General features: G+C 41.9%; 2 protein-coding genes across 2 annotated transcripts; one reads left to right on the forward strand and one right to left on the reverse strand.

Moving 5' to 3' along the window:
- Positions 1 to 53: 53 nt before the first annotated feature.
- Positions 54 to 17512, reverse strand: tbl3 (transducin beta like 3). Its single transcript, XM_085454102.1, has 23 exons — positions 17351 to 17512; positions 17180 to 17231; positions 16806 to 16901; positions 15256 to 15303; positions 14997 to 15138; positions 14731 to 14815; positions 13987 to 14157; positions 13832 to 13907; positions 13635 to 13731; positions 11549 to 11763; positions 11053 to 11194; positions 10264 to 10322; positions 10053 to 10159; positions 9796 to 9928; positions 6842 to 7081; positions 6627 to 6697; positions 5302 to 5458; positions 3871 to 3929; positions 2934 to 3037; positions 2047 to 2118; positions 1773 to 1931; positions 1213 to 1306; positions 54 to 813 (listed from the first exon to the last, which is right to left on the reverse strand). The coding sequence occupies exons 1-23, from the start codon at positions 17380 to 17382 to the stop codon at positions 441 to 443; spliced, it is 2784 nt and encodes a 927-aa protein (XP_085310228.1). The 5' UTR covers positions 17383 to 17512; the 3' UTR covers positions 54 to 440.
- Positions 17513 to 17948: 436 nt separating this feature from the next.
- On the forward strand, positions 17949 to 19896 carry rnf151 (ring finger protein 151). Its single transcript, XM_085455418.1, has 4 exons — positions 17949 to 18029; positions 18535 to 18704; positions 18796 to 18892; positions 19307 to 19896. The coding sequence occupies exons 1-4, from the start codon at positions 17949 to 17951 to the stop codon at positions 19772 to 19774; spliced, it is 816 nt and encodes a 271-aa protein (XP_085311544.1). The 3' UTR covers positions 19775 to 19896.
- The last annotated feature ends 1108 nt before the right edge of the window (positions 19897 to 21004 follow it).

The following is a 21004-nucleotide window of genomic DNA, read 5'->3' on the forward strand; positions in this document are numbered from 1 at the left end:
AATTTACTCCCTTTGTAGCTATTTTATTTTAATAAAAATGTGACTCCTTTTAAATCAAACATTGTTTATTTTATTAACATTTTCAGAGAAGACAAAATACTCCACGGTTATATGAGGAAACTGCTGTCTGGGTTACATAAAAGTGTGTTCATTTAGTTGAGCTGGTAGATCAGGACATTGCACTACTGCAGAACAACACAATGGCATGTGGTGAGTGTGAAGATGGTCCAGGTTTCCTCCTCCTGCGCGTCCCCTTTTCCTCTTTTTTGTCTGAAGAAGTCAGGGTCATTAAAATCTGCATGGAGGAGCTGATGCTTTGGCACATGACTTAAAGTCTGTAGAGAAGCCGTCCTAACAAATGTTATCATTTCACATCTGAACTGTCTCCAGCTGCCAATAATCTGAGATAAGAAAACCTATTGTTTCCAAACTGATTCCTGTCAGCTGGCAAAAGTCTGGCACTGTTGAGCCGAAGAAACCGGGAGACCTTTTGTCTTTTTAACTGTCGTTTCCTCCTCCTGGTCTTCCTCTTCAGAGCTCTCCTCGCTCTCAGAGTGGTGCTTGCCGTTAGTTTTGTGGCTTGCTCCGTTTTCCACTCGCCCGTTGTCGGTGGAGGCTTTGTTGGTGGCACTGACATCCTCGAGCTCCTCTTCATCTTCAACACAGGAATCTGGATCTTCGTCTTGTTCACCGTCGCTGTTGTTGCCTTCGTCTCGTCTCTCGTCGCTGCCGCTCTTTTTCTCCTTGTCGATCACAAAGAAAGGCTGAGCCTGTGCCAGAGGTGTCGTATCCATGTCTTCATCTTGGCCCGTACTGGAGAAGATATAACAGCATAAATTAGGCTGACAAACTAAAAATATTTTCATTTAATAACCTCACATAGCTAATTACACAGAGCATGTTTCCAGCTTTGGTTTAAGGCTGCTCCTGCACTACATTTGGAGAGCCAAACGGTCAAATATGCTGTTAAAAGTTGACACCTCATTCATGTCAGCGGTTCTTCATTCTAATTAGATTGGAAAACAAAACAAACACAAACTTAAATCTGATTTTGTGGTGAAATTTTCCTTTAATATAACAATTTGCTTTGAAACCACAAACAAGCAGCACGAGAGTCAATATTAGAAAGGTGCCAGTGTTGTTTCGGAAACACCGGGATTCAGTCAACATTCAGCGCGGTGATTTGTCAAAGCGTTCAGAGCAGAGTCTCACCTGGACGGCGCTCCGGCCACTCTCATTTTCTGCCACATGTAGTTCAAGAACATGGAGCCCTGCAGCAGACGCCCAATCCTCTGCATGTGTCTCTCTGTGGGGAAAATGACCATAAATAAATAAAAAAGAAAGTAAAAAGTCTGTTAATTTACAACAGTTATTTTTTCCATGTAGGAAAATTGATTGTACTCATGTATATCATGTTTAATAAACATGGCATAAAGACCAAAACATCCTTTTTTCTATTGTCTATCCAGTTTCTCTAATTAACCACATACTACAATCAAACCCCTGCAGTCTGAACTCTTTACATAACATTGCACACACCTAATTTTCACAGAACGCTACAAGGAAAGGGTCACACTTTCAGTTTTCATTCCTTTAACTCTAGTGTTCTATTCCGTATATGAGACACTTATTTGTACGTTTCTGAGTGTTTCTAAAGTTTAGATCAATCTGTGGCCACTTTGAGTAAATAATCAGAGTAAAAGCTTTTTCTTCTTTTTTGTCTGATGCAGTTTTGGTCTCTGTTCGTCAAAGCACTCGTTCCCCCTCCTAACCTGTGTATGGAATGAGGCCCTCAAGGTGTGATCGGGCTCCCTGGTACTGCAGCAGCTCTTCGGGGGGCAGGTGTGTGAGGAGCACCTGTAGGACAGCCTGGGCATTCAGGCAGTTCCTGGCGTTGGTGTTCCACACCACACAATAGCGCAGAACTGACTCTGAGTGGATCCAAGAAAACAGAAGAAAGAAAGAAGGAAACTTCTGTATCACTGTCTGAAATGACAGGTATTGGTATTGTGTAAAAACACAGTCATTCTCTTTTTAACAGGCTACCTTTTTGATCCTGTCGAAGCTTCAGCAGCGTCTTTTCCAACAGCTCGGAGCTATTCTCTCCTTCACGGATCGCTGGAAGCAACATGGGACAACTAGTCAGAGTCAGCAGACAGTCTGTTCATATAGGGTCTGACACATGGACTCAGCAAACTCTCTCCAGAGTCCATCCATTCAGCTGTGTCGATAGCTCAATGTTTGTCTCACTTACGGCTGTTCTTGGCAATGGCACAGTTTTGTCTGGTGCCATCTGAATGTCATGATTTCTCAAAAAAACAAACTTGCAGCCAGTGACATGAAGACACCTCCAAAGCAAACTGTGAAACACCAACTATGAACCATTTTATTTTTGTCCAACTATCCTGGTGTGTTCAAATTATACTATAAACAGTGGAAGGATTAAACTACCAAACAAACCAAAAAACTCCTTCTGTGGAAGCCAATCAAACATGGTGTGAAAAATGAGCATTGCTGTTACAAAACAGGACATTTTCTTCCATTTCGATGAAATTGCTTTGTACTAACACAAATAAGTAGTGCAGCAAATCCAAAATACTGAGACGTTACAGCTTCAGATTAACAATATGTCACTGCAGTTTTAACTACATGTCACTGAACAAAAGAGAGTGAGCGCAGAAACGAGGTGTGTGTTATTATATGTTCACAGACCCACTGTTTGCCAGAGCTGCATGTGTCAGTGCTCGAGTGACTCAACGTTTAAAACAAAGCAGCCGTACAGAAGAAAAATAACAACATTCCAGGTAACCACAGGTGAAAAGCTAAAGGACAGGCGTAGATGAGCATCTAATTTGGACTTTACATGCACACAGCTAATCAAAGTCAGACACTAAAGACCAAAGTGTGATAGATCCGTGTGACAGAGTCGGTACCTTTGATAACAGTGAGCACGGTGTGAGGCTGGTCCAGTGAGATGGCGAGACCCAAGGCCTTCAGATATTTCTTCCCGTGGAGCAGATTGGACAGCTCTTGCTGCCTTCAGACACAACAAACATACAGGTGTGGGTTCGTAGGCAGAGACACAAACACACACGCACACACCTGTACATACTGCAGGGAATTTGTATCATGATCACTTACTGACAGCCTGTAGGCCTCTTTTTCCCCATCATAACAGAAAAAGTTATTATAGCTCATTGCACAGACTATCCATTTACCGTGGACTCACTAATGGTGGAAAAATAGAAACTTTCCTGTCATTTATTTATTTTTCTGTCAATTACTTTGGAGTAATATGAATGGAAATGAGGGTGGGCAGTCTGTATCAATAGGGAACGCTGTAAAACGTAATAAAGAAAGAAAATATAGTTAAAAATGATTGTTTCAGATAGTTGATGAACTGTGGGCCGGAATTTGTGGGAATCATGCAAAGCTACTTTAGCAAGAATAAAAACATGGAGCTGAAATGTACTCTTTAAAAGTGCAAATTAACATTTAATACAGAAATAAATTCTTTATTGTTTCACATACTGCAAACCTAAAGTTTTTTGTGCTTATCAGAACAGCAAAGCACGCACTCCCACACTCATACTTTACTGACAGCTTTGACCTGCGAACCTCCACAGCCAAGCAAATCACAAAAACCATCTGAGGGACTTGCTGACAGGCAGGATGTCAAAACAGATGGAAAAACAAAAGCAGATCATGTCTGAGTGATGTTGAGTGATCCTTTCCACACGCCTAAAAGCAAAACAAAGAGTGTGTCCACCCCTGCAGACGGAGTGGAGAGGAGGATGGATGGTGCAGGTGTGCCTGTTCTACGATAGTAAATCCCTCTTCTTGCTGTCAGAGATGTCGTGTGCAACTTACTTGAGTATCTGATCTTCCTGTTTCGCCTGCTCCTCTGCCAGCTCTATTTCAGTCACATCCTAGATGTGCACAACAGAGAAAACTGTAGATCTACTGAACACACATTTTTTTTAAAACACAGAAAGGGAAAATAAATTTTAAAAAAGCAAACATTACCACCTAGATAAGATGTGCACTGAATCCCTCTTAAGGGATACTTCAGAAGGTAAACTCCCTACTGTCACAACAACACAGCTACCTGACTGTAGGGCTGCACGATTAATCGTTAGAAAATCGCGATCTCGATTCATACTTATGTGCGATCTCATTTCCAAATGACAACGATTTAATAAAAAAGAAAAAAAAGAAAAAAAGACGACGACGATTGTACCGCATTTTGATCCGGGACGTAATCTGCATGAAAACAAGCGCTCACTCTTCCTGCTCAACAAATGACAAGGGCGGAGCCTTATACCACGTGATACAGAAGCTGTGCCGTGTGATGCTAAAATTAGCAGGGAAAAAACAACGGAGAACACGTCAGGGATGACGAGAAAGTGACAGGAGAAAATCCGTCCCGGTCAACCACCCAAACATCAATAACGGGAACCTTATACAGCGCTTCCCTATACCCGTCGAACTCCCGCAGGCACAAAGAAATTACGGAGGCTATCACTTATCACCTGACCAAAGATATGGCTCCCATCAACACTGTGCAAAACGAGGGATTTAGGAAAATGATCAACACCCTAGACAAACGCTACACAGTGCCGTCCCGCAACTATTTTTCTATTGTTGCACTACCTGCTCTATACACGCAGCGTCGAGCAACGGTGGAGACGGAATTTCAAGCAGTACAACGTTTTGCAGCAACAACAAAACGTGAGACATTTATTGTTTTTATGTTTATTTATTGTTTTTATGTTCAGTCTCAACTGTTACGAAGTTGATGTGCAGTTAATAAGTGCAATAAATGTTTATATTGGAAAAGAAAATCGTGAGAGAATCGTGATCTCAATTCTAAGCCAAAAAATCGTCGTGATTCTCATTTTATGCAAAATCGTGCAGCCCTACCTGACTGATCACTTTGTGCAAATGGTGATTAAAAAAAACAACCAAGGAGTGAAGTTAAGTGCCTGCTGAACATGGAAAGTATTTATTAACTGTTAAAAAACCCCAAAACAATTCTTCAAGTTAAAACTTCCTCTCATTGTCCATTTCAATCTTTATTTAACTTTGTGGATTACACCATGAAATCCATTGTATAATTGTGACGCAGTTTTTAGGTTAAGTCATAGAGAAAATAGCAACACTAATGGAAAAACAAGTGAAACTCTTCGTTTTGGTGGTCAGTATTTGTTTAGAAGACTGACTGCTAAGTGTTTAAGGCCAAAGTTACCTTCCCTTCTTATTCCCTATCCAGCTGGAGGCTAGCAGCCGAATGCTACTTACCGACCACACGGTGATGTTAGAGTCTGCTGAGCCAGTAACCATCTTGTCATCCTTGCGACTGGCGTGGAGACCCCACACTTTGTCCTGGTGGGCATCCAGTGTCTTCACACACTCATTGGTCTTGATGGTCCACAGCTTCACTAAACCATCGGAGCCACTATGGAAAACAATTATTAATTACTGTGTGGAAACCAGACACAGCGTGAAAAACTGACATAGCTACCATTATGTCATTTGTTGGGTTTCCACAGTCATGCTTTGAAGCCTTGAAATGAGCATATCCGCTGTTGCCACAGACCACGGATCAGGATACGTCTGACTGTGAAACCACTGTCTAATGATTTGTTGATTACAAGTCATTCACCAATGTATTTATAATATGTGATCCTCCTTTATGAAACATAGTATGACCAAGATTTAAGAGACAAGCTAGATTTTTTTTTAATAATCAATATGACCCAAAACATGTGAGCGAACCCACCAGACCTGATGTTACTGATTTACAGTCCAGTTCTTGTGTAATTTGGCATACGTTGTCATTTTCTCCCCATTTCCCTTCCTTAAAAACAGCTTCTTGACACTCTACCCTTCCACTGACCATTTCTGATGAGACTTCAGTGAACAGTAGTTGGATCAACAGAAAGGCCAGTGCATCTCACAGATCCCGTCTCCCATATTTGCTGAATTTTTCCCTCCCCTCATCGACCTGACTTTCAGATACTGCAAACCTGCTGTAGATAGATTCTTCTGTCCTCCACTTATTTCCTCACTTTTTTAAGGACTCACTGCAAATCACAGCAACTTTTTTAGCTCATAGCACTTTGGAAATAAACTTGTTGGTGCAAAAGCACTTTTTTTTTTTTTTTTTTTTTTTAAACGTGGTACTATATTGGTTCTCTATTATCTATTGGATATAATTATGAGTTAGGTGTCGTTTTATGCTTGAATTATTCATTAGGTCAGTGTACCTGTACTCTATTCTGATTTCTTGTACTCTTGCAAACAACAGGGAACAATAAAGATGGAAACAAAGATACAATTAATGGTTCCCATAATTTTCTCAATCTCTGCCATCTATAAACACCAAACCTCTGAAAGATATTTCTCACTGAGACACAGACAAGCCTCTTGACCTTTCAGCTTTGGTTTTAAATTACAGGGTTTGTTTCATTGTCTTACTATAAATGAGGAAGCTTTGCAAACTACGACAGATTCATATCTGAAATAAGATGAGAAACAAAGCCATGATTTTTAAAGTCTGGATTGGGCATTCACATCGATCCGCAGCGTGGGCGTGTATTTGGTTTCGTGTTCGGTGCGTTTACCTGGTGAGCAGCTGAGTGCCTCGGCTCACAAAGATGACCTTAAGAACCGATGCATCGTGGCCCTCAAATGTCTTTAAAAAAGTAGTAAGAACAGGGGGAGAAACAATGAAGCAATATAGCTACAAATTAGACCTCACTAATGTCTGAACATGATTACTTTTATGCAACACCATAAGACTGCTGTGATTCTGACACGTGGACAGTAAATGTCCCACCTTGAGGCAGCTGAAGTCTTGCAGGCTCCACAGCTTGGCTGTGCCGTCTGCAGAGGTGGTGGCCAGCACTTGGTCCACAGGAGAGAAGCAAACGGCCCAGACGCCACGACGGTGGCCCCGAAACACCCCCAGCAGGCTCACTGTTCCCTCCCCCGTCAAGGACCACAGCTTGGCTGTGCGATCCTGGGAACCTGAAGCCAGCAGCTTGTCATTGGGTGATACGGCAACACTGTTTACATCCTGGAGACATGACGTGGAAGGTAGAGGAGAAAAGGACCAGACGTTTTAACAAAACTGATGCGCTTCCTATAAATGAAGGTTTGAATGAGTACATGTATTTTTTTTTAAAAGACTGAAGTAATAACTGAATTGGGATCAACTAATGTGATAAAGTTTCCAAAGAAATTCATGATCTCCACTAGGGATGGGTATTGATAAGATTTTCACGATTCCGATTCCATTTTCGATTCTGTTTAACGATTCGATTCTTTATCGATTCTTTTTAAAAAAGGAGAACACTAAGTTCGATTAGCTTAGAACTTTGTTTTATATCTTCTCTTTGAACAAGATAGAAATTTAGGAGTAACATGGCCTTACAAACCCAACAGTGAGATCTTAAGAGATCCAGCCTACGGCTCTTCAATGGGTGTCACAGGGTCCCCAGGAAAAAAAATTGTAAATGTAAAATAATAAAATTAATATTCTTCTGTAGCAATAACAAAGCATAACATAAATTATTCAGTAGCAATTACACAAGAATATCCAGTAATGTCCCTGCCTACAATTAAACACATTCACTTAACTAAAATTGGGGGCATCTGCTGTGGCAAATGGGTTCAAGCCAGTGTTTCCAACTTAGCGACTTTGTCGCTATATTTAGCGAGTTTTCAGACCCCTTAGCGACTTTTTTTTTTTTTAGAAAAAAGGTCGCTAAAAAAAGGACGTGAAAGCGCGTATCGATTTTACTCTCAACAAGCAGTGGGTGCTGTAACGCAGTCAGTTCTTCTTTTACTCGTATGCTGTTTTGTGGATCACAAGGTTTAAAACTACTTATAAACACACACACAAAGTAACTCCACCAGAGTGCCTATTTCAGGTCACTTTTGCCGGTCCAAGCCCGGGTAAAGGAGCAGGGTTGGAATTGTGACATTAAAAAAAACAATAATTGCTAAAATAAATTTAATTTGTAGTTCTAAATAAACTAAATGCATTTAGGAAGTTTTTTACTCACTTAATGTCTCTTCCACGATGTTATTTCTCTCTTCAACAACATAGGTTACAATTAGATTAGCATGACCAATTATGCAAATCAGGCGATGACATCATTTAGCAACTTCTAGCGACTTTTAGGACAGCCAATAGCGATTTTCCTTACTGAGGAGTTGGCAACACTGGTTCAAGCCTTTTACCACAAACTTAGTCACTGCTCGGTGACATTTGTCTATCCTGGCCTGAAAGGAGACGCTACCGGTAGACTGCAGCGAGAACTGCCAGCATCTGAGCCAGCCAGACTCTGTCTGTCTCTCTCATCATGGTCACCTACATGTACAGTAATAGCAGGTTTTGTAATAAGGCAGATCGCGCTAACATAATATGCACTGTTAGTTGATTATTTACCTGCCGCATTAACGGGAGAGGACGTGCAAACGTTACCGCTGCTGCTGGGTTGAGATTCACGAGTCCGGAGCAGAATTAAAAACATGACATTCATTTAAGGTTATCACGTGTTTTGTGAGCAAATGCTTTTGCATATTCGTAGTGTTTCCTCCCTTAAATGAAGTATCTACTTTGCAAGTATTGCAAGTTGCCCTGTTGTCATCCGTTCTCGTAAACTTTTGAGCGTTTGAGCCGCTTACGCGCCGTGTTTCCTGCCAGGTAAATGACGCTCCGCAACGTGGTGACGTCATTCGGGGCGACTGGAATCGATAAGGGAATCGTTTGCAAAAATGGCAAACAATTCCAAGGAATTGAAACAGTGGGAACCGGTTCTCAACAAGAACCGGTTTTCGATACCCATCCCTAATCTCCACTCCTGTTGCCACACTGCCTGCAGTTCCACCTTACTCTTGAGTAACCAATATCCTACTTCGGTTTAACCTGGTATAAAGAAATACGCATAGCACACTATTAACTGACTTTTAATTGCTCTATTATGCTGCCAAGTAAGATGAGGGCAGGTGTAGCAGGAAAGATTACCTTCCAGCATCGTCCTGGAAATCAGATCCACGATCAGATTTTTCTGCATTTCCTTATCAGAAGAGGCCAACTAGCTTAAAGCTGTTTACATAACTGGTGGCTGACTCACACATCTGTGTGTCTTATTATACACAACATCTGTGGAGTTATTTAAAAAAGAAGCATCATAATCTAAATTCTTCTTGTTTTAAATTATATTTAAATAACAGTTACTGACTCGCAGTCATATGGCTCCTCTAACCTTCCTGAGTCAGGTGTTTTGCAGAATATGAAGATGCCACAGTGAAGCCTTTAAACAAAAAGAATTCAAGGGATGAGTGGGTAAGTGGGTAAATAAGACATATTTACCCATTAGTCTAATACAGAGAGATGGCCAGTCTTTACTCATGTTTTCTTGGCTTCCTGCAACTATAATATGAATGCTTGTTATAAGTCACAGTAATTGACCAAGTCAAAATGTTGAGTGACTAAAGTTAAATTGTACTTCTCAGGGAACCAGACAAATGAAATTTTATTTTGGGCAGTCAGCAAACCCTTCAAGCATTTTTTTATAAATCAGATTTGACTGGTGATTCTTTACATGTGGTTTTTATATCCTAGAGACCACTGATTATGACTCTCTCCTTAATTTATTTAGACCTAAGCTGTTCCCAAGATGGCAGCTACACGGTGACCGTGAACCTGTCCTGCAACTTTAATGTGCTGGACAAAATGGACAAGATCTTCTTGGACTGTGACCAGAACGTTCTGCCTTGTACCTTATCATGTGCTTTCTCTGTGGCGCGGGCAGTTAGCTGATGGATGCCTCCTTCTGCAGAGAAGTCTGCAGGTAGATCCCACACCTTCACGGTACAGTCCTGACTACCAGTCGCAACGAATGATGCCTTCATCCTAGGCACAAGCACAAAGACAAGGGCAGATGCACATACAGTCATTTCCCCCTTCAATTTGTATCTGTGTTGTCACGTGTGTAAAGAAAACCAGCTTATTAGACGGCTTGCAGGCAGAGTGTTACCTGGAGCAGGAGATGGAGCCCACAGCGTTGGTGTGGCCGGAGCCCTGGGCCACACATCGCACCTGACCACTGTCACTGTCCATATGCCACACACGCACTGACCTGTCCTACAGATGCAATATACAAATGTTACTGCTGACCTAATAAAGGGGGGATAGCAGCTTTTGGTCACATATAATATATAATTCTTCGTTCTTTCTTTTAACCGTACCTTTGCACAACTTGCAAAGAGAGATCCTTTTTTGAACACATCCAGTGTGAGGACCGTATCTGAAAAAGATAAGCAGATAAAAAAAATAAGCAGAGATAAAAATCTACCAACCTGCTCAGCAAGTCCCAAAGCTGAGACAACCACATTGTGTCACCTCTGAATTCTTGCGCAAAAACTTGGCAGGAACTTCATTTCTGTTCTTCCAACCTTACTTTAAAAACAGCTGTCCTTAGACTTTTACTTTCTTTTTATTATTAGATTTTGTGCTATACTACATTACGTACATTGTAAGTCTGTTGCAGTTACATCCCCTACAAATAACTATGATGACTTGTTGGCATATGGCAGAGATGTTAAACATAACTGAGTCCTACAGTTGAAATTACAATTATTTATCCTATAATAAGATATCTCAGGAATTAAATGTTTAGTTAAACTTAATTTACATTGAGAGAAAGAGCCGTTTCACTACTCAGGCCCACTCATTGTGGGCTATATGTGGCCCATCATGTAAAATGAGTTTGACATCCCTGCTTTAGTGCTTCTCTAATTCCATGTGGTTGCTGCAGCCTATCACAGGCTGCATCCTAAGCAGGTCATCAGCCAATCAAAGGCTCAACACAGAGACCGACAGCTGCACACTCACAATCAAACCTACAGCCAATTTAGAAACCCCATTTAAACTGACATGCATGTCTCTGGACTGTAGTTTGCTGTACATGAACACACATACTGTAGGTGTTTCCACATGTAAGCATACACACACACTGCCCTCTGCTGGCGACTCACCTGTGTGTCCATAGAGGATCTGGCAGCTGTTGGTGAGCAGCTCAAAAACCTTCAGCTGGCAGCTGTTGGTGGCCACCACGATGTGACTGTCACCTTTTCCCAGAAACTTCACGTCCAGCACCTCGTCACTGTAGCCCACAAACTGAAGCGGGAGGGTGAATAGAGCAACCGAGGAGAGAGTGACCGTTAATTCTAATACGCAGATACACAGAACAGCAAAAAATAGAAACATAGTGAACCTTCTGAGATGATACCAATGTTTAAAATAACAATTACATAGCTGGTGATGATATATTTTATTATTTTTGTAAGATTTTTTTTTACTTCTCTCTTTCTGTGTACCAGGGAAACAAACAATTCCATAAAAAATGATTTATTTTTAATGTGTATGTAAAAGTAAGAAAAAGAAACAACTAACAGATGTTTGAAGCTGTAGTGTGATGTCATGTAAGTATTGGACCTAAGCAGTCCACTAAGACGTGACCCCAGTACCCACTTGCTGCTGTGTGGTGAGAGCAGGCAGCTGATACAGCAGTATGTTGTGCTCTGCAGTGACTGTGGCCAGTCTAGCTGAGGCGGGCAGGTGAAACAGGTATGTCAGACTGCGGGGGTTGTCGTTCTCATCCTCCTCAGAGGCAGAGGGGAGGGTGGAGGGAAGGGTCTGCGTGTAGACACAACGTGCCGTGCTGGCCTCCCACACCCTTAATACACCTAGGAGAAAGAAAGGAGAGAAGATGAGTGACACAGAGGAGATAAAGGACATTTATATAAATATTTGAGGTACCGTATTTTCACGACCATAAGGCGCACTTAAAAGTCTTAGATTTTCTTCAAAAAGTGCGGCGCGCCCTATAGCGCGGTGCGCCCTATGTGTTGTAAGGAGGACGTAGTAGAGAACACCATGAGAACGTTAAAGGGTGAAGTGTGGGCGTTGATCGTATATACCGGGACAATCACACATACCTGTATAAAAGGACAGGTATGTGCATTATGTGGAACATCGTTGTTTTAACAACCCTGAAAATGGCAAAGAGACACGCTTACGAAGCACAGTTTAAACTGAAGGCCATCAGCTACGCGGAGGAACATGGAAATCGAGCAGCGGCGAGAGAATTTAAGATTAACGAATCGATGGTTCGCAAATGGAGGAAGCTGGAAAACAAGCTCCGGCAGGTCAAGAAAACGCAGCTGAGTTTCCGCGGACATAAGGCGAAGTGGCTCGAGTTGGAGGAAAGACTCGAGCGGTGGATCATCGAGCAAAGAGCGAGCGGGAGAAGCGTTTCGACGGTCACCATTCGGCTAAAAGCAGTTTCACTAGCTGAAGAGATGAACATTGAACATTTCCAAGGAGGTCCGTCTTGGTGCTTTCGTTTTATGAAACGGTGCCATTTTTCCATCCGGACCAGGACTACGGTAGCGCAGCAACTTCCAGCGGATTATAAGGAAAAGCTGGCCATCTTCCGCTCCTACTGCAGCAAACACATCGCCGACAAAAACATCCAGCCCAGCCACATCACAAACATGGACGAGGTCCCGCTCACTTTTGACATCCCGGTGAGTCACACTGTGGAGAAGAAGGGGACCAGCACGGTAGCGATACGCACAACGGGGTATGAAAAGTCTTCTTTTACTGTTGTGCTTGGCTGCCATGCTAATGGACAGAAACTGCCACCTATGGTGATTTTTAAGCGAAAGACTGCCTAAAGAGAAGTTTCCAGCAGGAATCATCATTAAGGCAAATGAAAAGGGCTGGATGGATGAGGAAATGATGAAAGACTGGCTGAGGGAGGTGTACGTAAGGAGACCAGGTGGTTTTTTCCACGCATCACCATCGCTGTTGATCTGTGACTCTATGCGTGCCCATCTCACAGCCGATGTGAAAAAACTTGTGAAGCAAATGAACTGTGAGCTTGCTGTCATTCCGGGAGGCCTGACAAAGGAACTCCAACCGCTGGACATCGGTGTGAACCGCCCGTTCAAAGTAAGGCTGCGAGCGGCCTGGGAGCGATGGATGACCGGTGGAGACCACAGTTTCACTAAGAGTGGAAGGCAGCGCCGGGCGAGTTACGCCACAATTTGCCAATGGATTGTAGATGCTTGGGCTAACATGTCTGCTGGCACTGTTGTTCGAGCTTTCGCAAAAGCCGGCATCATTTCCGAGGAGCCGCACGGCACGGAAAGTGACTCTGACGGTGAAGAAAGTGAACCTGGCATGTTTGATGGAGATTTAGCGCAGCTGTTCAATTCAGACACAGAGGATGAGGACTTCGATGGGTTTGATTGATGATAAAAATGTGAGTACCAAACTTTGTTTTGCTCCTGCTTTATTTTTAAATACGCACACTTGTATGCTTGTGTGTTGTTGATGATGACGATTACCGGCAATAGAAATGTGAGTAAGGTACCGAATTCAGGTTTGCTCCCGCTTTATTTTTAAATACGCATACGGTACTTGTATGCGCCCTATGGTCCAGTGCGCCTTATGTGTGTGTTAAATACAGTAAGGGCACACATAACTGAGACTGCGCCTTTTAGCACAGTGCGCCTTATGGTCGTGAAAATACGGTATTTAGCAGCCAGACCTTTGCTTCCAGCTGTGATGAAATGCAAGTCCTTGCTCTTTACTCTGATCTCAGCCAAGTCTGTACTTCCAGGAAGAATTACAACACCCTCCACAGCCTGTAAGATCACATACACACAAATAAAGCTCCAGTTTTCTCCCCAAATGAAGAGCACAAAATGTATTTAAGTTAAAATGAATCTAAATTGACGAGCTTACCTCATAGACTGGAACAGTTCTCTTGGCTTTGCGAGTTTTCAGGTCCCAAACTGTGCAGATCTTGTCTCTGCCAGAACTGAAAGAGCACAGGACTTTAACACACAGCGCTACACAAACAAAAAGGAGTCTGAGGTTGATTTAAAATATCACAGTACCTGACCATGGCGTTACCATCGGGACTGAAGCTGAGAGATGTCACAGCACTGTAGTGGCTCTGCAGGACACACACACACTGGCTGGAGCGCAGGTCCCATATCCGGATGCCACAGTCCAAAGAGGAGGAGAAAAGCTGCAGCAGGTCGGTATTTGGGTGGAACTGGACCAAACTGCACAAAGACACAAAATATTTCCTTTGTTTCTAGTTTCTTCATATTATTGTTAAAACCTGCTACATATGAGCATTTGTAAAAAATACTGGCAGCCACCAGTGCTACCTCTCAACCTCCTGGTAGATAAACCCATTGGTATCAATTTGAAACTTCCACATTGCCTCTTTTAAGTTATCACATTAAAATAATTGTGAGTCCAGTTCATGAGAGAAGGAAGAGCTGAGTGGAAGACTGACAGATGGACTGGTGCGGCAATAGTGTCCATCACAGACACTGTACCAATCTGCTGTGTAAAAGAGTGCACTGAGTATAAAAGCCAGTTGAGGTGGTTTGGGCAACTGATCAGGATGGCATTTCCAATCCAGATGAGAAATGTCATCTCTCCAGCATGTCCTGGGCATGTCCTACTGGGAAGAAGGAGGCCCTGAGACAGGCCCAGGACATGCTGGCTTGGAAGCGCCTTTGTACCTGTTTAGTTTCCTGCCCCTGCAGCCCAGACCCAGATAAGCAGCAGAAAAATGGTATGATATACGAATATACATCATTTTAAGATGAGAGCCTGAGACTTACTGTACAACACCAGATGACCCTTTCAGGTTATGAGTGCAATACTGCTTCACCACATCCCAAAGTTTTATTGTGCCATCACAGCCACCTGCAGGTAAATAAATAGAAACAATAATATATATATTTATATATATATATATATATATATATATAGTGGCTCTGCACACACACACACACACACACACACACACACACACACACACACACACACACACGTAGCAGATATCAGGGAGAAGCTTTTCTTTTTAATAAATCATGTGGTAGCTGACCTGTGGCTAGGAGAGTAGAGGTGGAGTCAAAGGTCATACTAGCTACGGGAACAGTGTGAATAGCCCTCCAGGACCGAGTGCAGTTAGCCTGCCTCCAATCCCACTGCTTAAGCAGCAGCGCCCGGCTGGCTGTTACCAGCATCTGTGGAGAGACACGAAGCAAAGACCAACTGAGTCCTGTTGTACAGGGTGACAGCTGAAAATACTGAAAACACAAATGTGACTGATCTAATGAGAAGTGACTCAGGCATTTCTGTACCTCATCATCACAGCTGAGAGCAAATGACGTGATGTCCTCTTGATCATCCTACCGGAGAAAAAACAACAACAAAATATTCAGACAGGAAACATGGAAGTACATTTTATTCACAAAAAGAAAGAAGACTGATAAATCACCAATGGCAATAGTTAGAATGAGGTTGTTGATATAAAGACAGTAAAGATGCAGTAGCCAAGGTTTCTGTGAGACAAAGGCTCATCACAGCAGGCAGTGCTGTTTAATTTGGCAGATCATTTGGGCTAGATGCCCTTCATGATGTAACCCCAAAGCAATTTGGATCTCTTTCCAAGATGAAACTAGAGATTTTTCAATTGTTAGATGTGCATGAGAATGCAGATTCACTGTAAACATACTAGAGCAGATGTTTATGAAGGTTTATGAGATGTTTTACACGTCCAGCAGGGATGGAGCAATGAGGATCCGCTTTGTGGTTTCTCACAAAATCGCAAAAAAAACAAAACAAAAAAAACCCCAAAACACAGTATCTCATTCTCTGACTGGGAGTTTATGAAAGAGTGTTTGGTGCACTGCTGTGCTAATATGCGCTGAGATAAAAAGAAGCATTTGAGATCCCTCTTGTTACAGTTTACCTGGAGAGGTAAACTGTAACAAGAGGGATTGAGGACACTGAGGAAAATCTTAATTTTTCGGTTAAAAAGGTAAGCGGACAATTTGGACTTTATCTCTTTGGCTCTGATCGAGAGCTGGGATGTCTGCGACACAACCTGGTTAGTCTTCTTTGTATATTACAGAGCAGCAAGGCACTAAGACAGGGAGTGATTTCTTCATGGAGGTAACTGCACACATAGGGTGTTTCTGCCATGGGACAAACTGGCAGGCATTACAACCGATGGCTATCTAAATGTGACAGGAACAATGACAGGTGAAGGAAAAGAGTGACTGAAATTGGTATTTTCCCACTGAATCAGACACCAGGAGGTGTTGTATAAGTCACAGCTACAAATTAACCATGTTGTAGATATAACTAAAATAGTTAACTTCCCCAAAGCAAAAGAGCTGAATCACACTGTGAACAAAAACTCTGAATGATGGAAGTTTAACAAATCCAGATGATGTTCTGTCTGCTGAGATCACCTGTCTGCTGCTCTTCACATTTCAACCTTGGACACAGAACTTGACTGTAATGCACTTGTTCAAGTCCAAAACAGAACTAGATTTCCATCACTCAACAAGAAATCAACAAATGCAGATGAAGTTATTAAACTACAGCTGCAAGTTTAAAGTCTTTTAAATGTTGAACAAACATGCACATTTTGTTCACAGCCATCTCTGGGGATGTTGAATAAACAGTGAAAAAATGTCTGTGCTTTTAGTTAACCTAATTCTCATCATTATTGCCCCGTTGTAACATCTACTTTTACTGGGAGCAGTTTATACAAAATGAAAGAAATGCCAAGCTGAAGTCAGTTCAACTTTTTTGGCGCAGCCCTCCACAAGAGACACAGGTTCTCATGTGGCCCTCTGGTAAAAATAAACTGCCCACCCCTGATGTTAGATGCTGAACTCACATGCTCAACACAGTGAATGATCTTCCCAGTGCTGATCTCCAAAACATTGACTCGAGAGCCACAGGTGCAAAAGATGTATTTCTCATCTTTGCTGATCTGGAAAAAAAGGGGAGAGGTCAGATTTAAGGTAATCTTGGTTATTGTCATACAGACTTAAAACAGATGTGTGAGACTCTGAAAACATCTGTTTGTCATGATTATCAAGAAACAAAGTCAGGACTTTCTTGATTTTGCTGCACTTCCTGTATACCTTGTGCAATTCGCTCAACTTTATACCAGCGCATTGTTACAAAAGTGTCACAAAAGACATTAATAGAAGCTTCACACACACACACACACACACACACACACACACATCAAAGCCGAGCACCCACCTGCACTTTCCCCCCTTTGTAAAATGGCTCGATCTTGCTGGAAACAGCATAACTGTAAAGGAACAAGAAAACGGCAACAGTGGATTCAACAACTTCATATAACACCTTAGCCTAGCTCGTGTTAGCTTGCTACATGATCTCCAGCTCACACGTGCAGAAAGTAAAACTCACTTGGTTTTGAACTGAAGGTTGGTATTTGCCATCTTGCCCGTGAGAAATGGCCCAAAAAAGAAGTGATGTAGAGAGTACAGGCGGCGTATACTACTTATTTCTCATGTCACACGTTGGCTACAGTCAACACCGCCATCCATCCCGCATGTTGACGGCAGGGTCGCACACGTTGCACGTCATCTGAGCGCACGGCGCGGTGATTGGTCAGACTTCTGTTGTCAACAAATGAACGCACAAACACCAAACTGGTGGTTTTTAAACTTTTAATTTTGACAGTAAACTTTATATAAAGCAAGGGAAAATAATCAGATCTATAGGCTTATAGTTTATTTATTTATTTATTTATTTATTTATTTATTTATTTATTTATAATGTAGTTCCTGAGTATCACAACAATAGCAGCCGTGTGAACCATGAGTTTGGTGCTAGAACAGCAGGGAAACGACGCTCTCCCATTATGGCTTCGATTCTACAGTTTAGCCCACTGTTTTCATCTGTCGAGCGCGCGCGCACACACGCGGTCCCTCCTTCGTTGTTTAGTCAGGAATGTTCACGCGTGTTGTATTGATAACGCGGGTGTGTGTTACTTATGTGACATATGAGAGGATCGATATGCAGTAAAACCAGCCCCCCGGGTTATGGAAACACGCTGAGAAAAATAAAACAGGAGCTTGCCATGGTGAGTAGAGGGCAGCTTTTTGTTTTGGCGTGTGTTTTATATTTATTTATTTGTATGATTTTTTGTATTTTAATCTAGATTTAGAATCTCAGATTTATGGACTGATGCTCAGTAGGTCAAAAACAGATTGTGTATATAGCCAGAATCAACTCTATTATTTGCTTGGTATTTGAATTGTATACTAATACATGAGTATTGTGGCATTTTTATTATATGTTGTACTTTAACAAAGTAAAAATACCATTGAGGACAATTTCATATCTTTTTTTGTCATTGTTTAATGTTTTGTGTGTTAGAAAAAAAGATTTTTGGAAAGGGAGCAGACTTGTGATCATGTGATCAGTCATATGGCTTTCCAGAACAGCTCTGTTTTGTTGTCTCTCTTTTTTTTTATTTTGAGAACACTGTGGAGAGGTTATAGACAGTCACAGAGGCATGGTTTTCAGTCTCAGGTATATCTGAAATATAAGATACTGTTTTTTCTACACACTGTGGCCACATCTAGGCAGACCCAGAGGTGTCAACACAGAGCGGGGGTTATGATGTGGAGCTGTTTGTGGACACTCCAGACTATGATCTGATCTGCACCATATGCCAAGGGGTCCTCAGATGTCCAGTAAGAGCTGCGTGCCACCACATTTTCTGCAAGAAATGCATCTTGCAGTGGCTAAAAAGGTACTGAATGTATCTTATCAGTATCCTTGGACAAAAGTTTTACCTGGCTTTTTTATTTGGTCAGAGACTCATTCCTAGTTGTCCTCTGCAGACAGGAGACCTGCCCCTGCTGCAGGAAGCCGGTGAACCCAAGCTTGATCTTTGTCATGTTCAAGCTAAGCAAATCTATTGGACGCCTCAAGATCAAGGTAGGAAAGGGAATTTGAACACATTTTTACATGATTTTCTATGAGCCCGAACAGAGTGGATACATTTGTATTTGCCTGATGCTGCCTGGCATTTTCATGTGTGAACCACTTCATGGGACATATTTATTTGTGACTGTTTTTATTAAGTTATTAATAATAAGGACATCATCAAGACAAATTCTCTGAGCCCAAGATGACTTATTTGAGATGGAGGAAAGCAAAAAATATAATTCCAAGCTGACATTTTTGCTTGATAAATGACTGAAATGATTAGGTTGTGCATCAGAATTGTTTTGTTTTCAGTCGTCTATGGCTTGGATTAGCTTCTATCTCAATTCCTGCAGACCGATTTATAGCACATTTATAACACAAGTCATTTTATTAACTATATGATTTTTTCTGTGTGTCTCACAGTGCAAGAATGAGATCCGCGGCTGTGCAGAGACCTTTCCCCTCTCAGAGCAGTACTGCCACGGCATGAGCTGTTTGTATGAGCTAATCCCCTGCCCCTACCAGGGCTGCAGGGTACAGCTCCTCCGCAGGGACCTCGAGACCCATGCGCACCACTGTGAGCACTGGCGCCAGCCTTGCCACATGGGTTGTGGGACGATACTCTCCCACCGAACCCAGGCTCAACACAACTGCTACAAGCAGTTGAGGCAGGAGTACGAAGCTAGGCAGAGGAATCACAGGGCCATTGCCACCGCCCTACAGCGGAAGATGAGGAGGATGCAGAGCACCATGGCCCACATGAAAAGGCAGATAGGGCTTATCTGTGAGAGTCTGGAGGTGATGGATGATCTGCATGAGGTGGAAGAGGAGGACCTTGGGGAGAGTAGTGGCAGCTCCAGTGGGACTCCAAGTAGCAGCAGCAGCTGCTGAGGAAGGGAGTTAGTTGCTGGTGCTGGTTGAGCTACTGCTGTGTATAAATTCAGTATGTGTTTAATTCTTTGAAGGTGTGTGTTTTTGAGTATATGCAGTACTGTGAAAAAGTATTTGCCCTCTTCCTGATTTTAATAGTTTTTGCATATTTTGTTTCCAATAAAAAACACGTTTTTAATATTAGAAAAAGATAACCTGAGTGAATACAAAATGCAGTTTTTAAATGATGATTTCATTTTCTGAGGTAAAAAAAAAAAGCCAAACCTACCTGACCTGTATGAAAAAGTCATTCTTCTCTTGTTAATTTATGAATTCACTGTGATTAACCACATTTTTGTGAAGCTGAGGTCAATTTCAGCATTCACACAAATAAAGGCTCTAATCTAAAAAAACAAACAAAACTGCAAGAACAGAAACAAAGTCACTAACATCCATCAGTCTGGAAAGGGTTACAAAGCCATGTCTGAGGCTTTGGGACTCCAGTGAACCACGGTGAGAAGCATTTTAGACAAACAGAGAAAACTCAAAACAGTGGTGAATTCCAAGAGATGATTGACGACTCATTCAAGAGGTTATAAAAAGGACCGAGAACAACATCTAAAGAACTGCAGGCCCCACTTGCTTCAGCTAAGGTCAATGAAAAAAGTTGAACTTTTTGGAAGGTTTGTGTCCTGATACATCTGGCGTGAGCCTACCACAGCATTTCATAAAAAGATCATACTGACCGTCAAATACGGTGGTGTTAGTATGATGGTCTGTGACCCTTTTGCTGCTTCAGGACCTGGACGACTTGCTATAATTGATGTAACCAAGAAGTCTGCTCTCTGCCGGAAAATCCTGAATGTCTTGCCATTATTTCATGAAATGAAGCCTAAGCGTACTTGGGTTATGGTTATTGTTATATCGTTTATATAACCTATTGTCATATAAACGATAACCTGGGTCAGGTTATTGTTTATATAGAAATTAATGTTAAAATTTGTTTGATGAGCCGGAACATGTAAGCGTGACAAATATCAAAAAAGAAAAAAAAGAGTGAGAGAAATATAGGAATGAAGGAAAATACTTTTCATGGTACTGTAGGCATCTGATTAGTGTTTTTGTTTTGTTTTTTGCCAGGTTGCAATGTAACCTGTTTAACCTATTTTGTAAATAAAGCTTTTACATTGTTATTATTACCTGTGCTGGTCTTATTTAAATAGATCAACTGATAAAGGTATTTCATTGAAA

This window comes from Copadichromis virginalis, linkage group LG4 (genome assembly GCF_057382275.1).
Source record: "Copadichromis virginalis isolate Kocher_CV1m ecotype Utaka linkage group LG4, C_Virginalis_male_GT1.1, whole genome shotgun sequence".
In the NCBI taxonomy this organism is placed as follows: Eukaryota; Metazoa; Chordata; class Actinopteri; order Cichliformes; family Cichlidae; genus Copadichromis; species Copadichromis virginalis.